General features: G+C 47.5%; 1 protein-coding gene across 1 annotated transcript; it reads right to left on the bottom strand.

Moving 5' to 3' along the window:
- Positions 1-231: 231 nt before the first annotated feature.
- Positions 232-1,950, bottom strand: rnf182 (ring finger protein 182). Its single transcript, XM_034888597.1, has one exon. It carries the CDS (start codon positions 1,660-1,662, stop codon positions 784-786), a length of 879 nt encoding a protein of 292 aa, XP_034744488.1. The 5' UTR covers positions 1,663-1,950; the 3' UTR covers positions 232-783.
- Positions 1,951-2,976: the final 1,026 nt, after the last annotated feature.

Here is a 2,976-nt window from a genome sequence, read left to right as displayed (position 1 = left end):
GAACTACGATATTATCGTTCATCGCAATAATTTCTGGGACAATTTATCGTCCAGCTAAATTTCTCAACGTGACAACTGAATTAAATTACAATTACAAAAACATATTGCCGTGTAAAATAAAGGCATTTTCACTATGTGTGCCTTGGATTTTGCGCCTTGGAATCTTTTTGAAAGAGACGCATTTAATGTTTTTTAATTGCACCCATGTAATGAGCTCTTCACAAAGTCAAATTTCTATTGAATTGATTTATTTCAGCTGCCAGACTTAGACATCATAGACATGTGATTAATACGTATCTAGAGAAAGGTCCCTGGGACCCAAACGTCGACGAATAAAACCAAATGCAGAGGTGAAAAGTGTGGTCGGGAATTTTGATTGTCTTGCTTTTTAATAAATGCTATGATGCAATCTATAACAAATTATATCCATGTGGCAGATACAGTTATTGTTACCACCTTAAATACCTTTTATCTTATTTAGTTTATATTTTATTATGAATTCCACCATAATTGGCATTAAAGTTTTCACTAAATCTGACACTTTGAGCTCTATCAGGTGATGAGTTTGCTACCAAGCTAAACAAAACTCAAATGAACACGTATAATAATGAAACGTTGCACTTGTACATGATGTACATGATGTTCTCGCGTTCTTCTCCAGTAATCAAAAGGAGCATTATTATTGCTATTGAAGCGTCTACATGGTCAATTAAACAGTAACGTCCCCATTAGTGAATTCTGGAGATCCATTGTCAAGCATATTCAAAGCCAACCATTGCCCATTCATCTCCTGGTCCCAGTCAGTGGCATACAGTCCCACAGCTCATGGCAGATACACTGGCAGAAGCCGTAGACCATGATGAGGACGAGGCTGGCGGGGACCAGGCTCACCAGCAGCATGCCGATCGTTGTCCTCTGCATGATGAGCAGGTAGACGCCCATGGGCAGCGAGCTGAAGTACAGCAGCCCCAGCACCCACACCAGCGCCCGGGCCGACGTCTGGCACAGGAGGGACGCGCAGTTCCACGCCGTCCACCTCTGCGTGATGGACGCCATTGAGTCCGGACTGGACGAGCGGAAGCTCCGGTTCGACGTGTGGGATCCGCGTGACGTGTCGTGGCGACGGAGGTCTGGGGTGGATGCTGGCATCGGCGGAGGCTCCATGATGGTGATGACCACAAAGTTAGGGGAGCCCCGGATGGAGGAGTAGGTGTTGGAGGAAGAAGAAGCGGATGAAGAGGAGGAAGGGGACGTGACAGAGTGGTTGCTGCCCAACAGCGAGCTCAGGCGTCCGGGGCTGAGGAGCAGCTCCGTGGTCGCCTCCTGGTGGAAGTGGAGGTTCCTCTGGTTCCTGCTTTGGAAGGCCAGCGCCGCCACCAGGTTGCAGTCATCTGGCAGACTGCTCACCGCCGGCCCCAGCACCCTGGTGACGTAGCGGCAGAACGGGCACACAACGACGTTGGGAGGCGACTCACCCAGGTCCAGGATCTTCGTGAGGCACTTGGCGCACAGACGGTGGCAGCACTCGAGCACCTTCGGCCTGCGACTCCCCAGGTTGTACGCACAGTAGCAGATCTTACACTCCAGCTCCTCGGTGCTCAGTATCTCCACGTGGCGGCCGCCGCCTCCGCCGTCCTCAGTGGTGTGCAGCTCAATCATCATCCTACAAGCTTAAGCTCTATATCTATCTTGAGGTCAACAGAAAAAGTCCAACCAAAAGCTCCGGTCCAGGCTGAGCAACGACGGCCACGGCACGTTTCCCATGGATGGAGAGGGTGACGAGGGTCCGATCCACTGTAGGTCCGGGCTTCATTGTGGCTGTCCAACAGCCTCCTGCAGTGTATGGGTATGTGTGTGTGTGTGTGTGTGTATGTGTGTGTGTGTGTGTGTGTGAGAGAGAGAGGTTTGGGGGTTGATGAGGGAGGACCCCCGTGAGTTCTGGCCTCTGGCGTTCCCCTGCCTCTGAGCAGTTGGGTTAACGGCACTTCGTTTTGGGCAAAAATGCCTTTGACGGGGAGAGGGAGAGAGAAAGAGAGAGAGAGAGAAAAAGTAAGAGAGACTGAATGAAAGACATCAGAGAGGAAGAGAGAGAGAGAGAGTGTGAGAGATAACTGTTAACACAGCATTAGAAGAGAACAAACAGAGGCGAAGGGACAACAAAGCAAAGCCTGTACAAACCCGAGCTGGAATTTTCGAGCCTGATCTTTTGTTGCTCAGTTGAATTTCAGTCCAATTAGTGGCTGACACACACACACACACACACACACACACACACACACACACACACACACACACACACACACACTGAAGTAGAAAACTTGTGTACAGCTTGTGTGTGTGTGAACTTGGCTGTGTGTGAATGCAAATTATGAATAAATAGGTGTGACTGTAACCCTAAATCTTTATAGAGTATAGAGCAATGCAAGAATGGAGTGTGTTACTTTAACATAGAACACAGGAATGCAGTAAAAGGAGATTTAAAAGTCTCGTTAACACATATCTATTGATAAGAGAAGTTGAAAAGACAACAAAACATTGATTGAGGCTTAACTACATAAGTATGTTTGTTCTAGAGCTCGACCGATATATAGTTGGGCCGATATTATCGGCTAAAATTAGGCATTTCCCGATCAATCGGTATTGGCATTGGTAATGGTCGATAAAAAAATCTATTTAAAATAAGATGTTTTTTTAAATATTCATTCATCACAATCATTTATAATGACAAATGATTGTGATAAATGACTATTTTAAAAATAAAATAAAATAAAAAAATAAAAGCAGCTCCAGTAGGGGACCCCAAACTTCCCTTTCCCGAGCCACATCAACCAGCTCCGACTGGGGTATCCTGAGGTGTTCCCAGACCAGGTTGGAGATGTCCTCCCTCCACCTAGTCCTTGGTCTTCCCCGAGGCCTCCTCCCAGCTGGACGTCCCTCCACCTAGTCCTGGGTCTTCCCCGAGGCCTCCTCCCAGCT

Source organism: Etheostoma cragini, chromosome 12, assembly GCF_013103735.1.
Source record: "Etheostoma cragini isolate CJK2018 chromosome 12, CSU_Ecrag_1.0, whole genome shotgun sequence".
NCBI lineage: Eukaryota > Metazoa > Chordata > Actinopteri > Perciformes > Percidae > Etheostoma > Etheostoma cragini.
The sequence above is the reverse complement of the archived record's forward strand: the minus strand, read 5'-3'. Positions and strand labels throughout refer to the sequence as shown.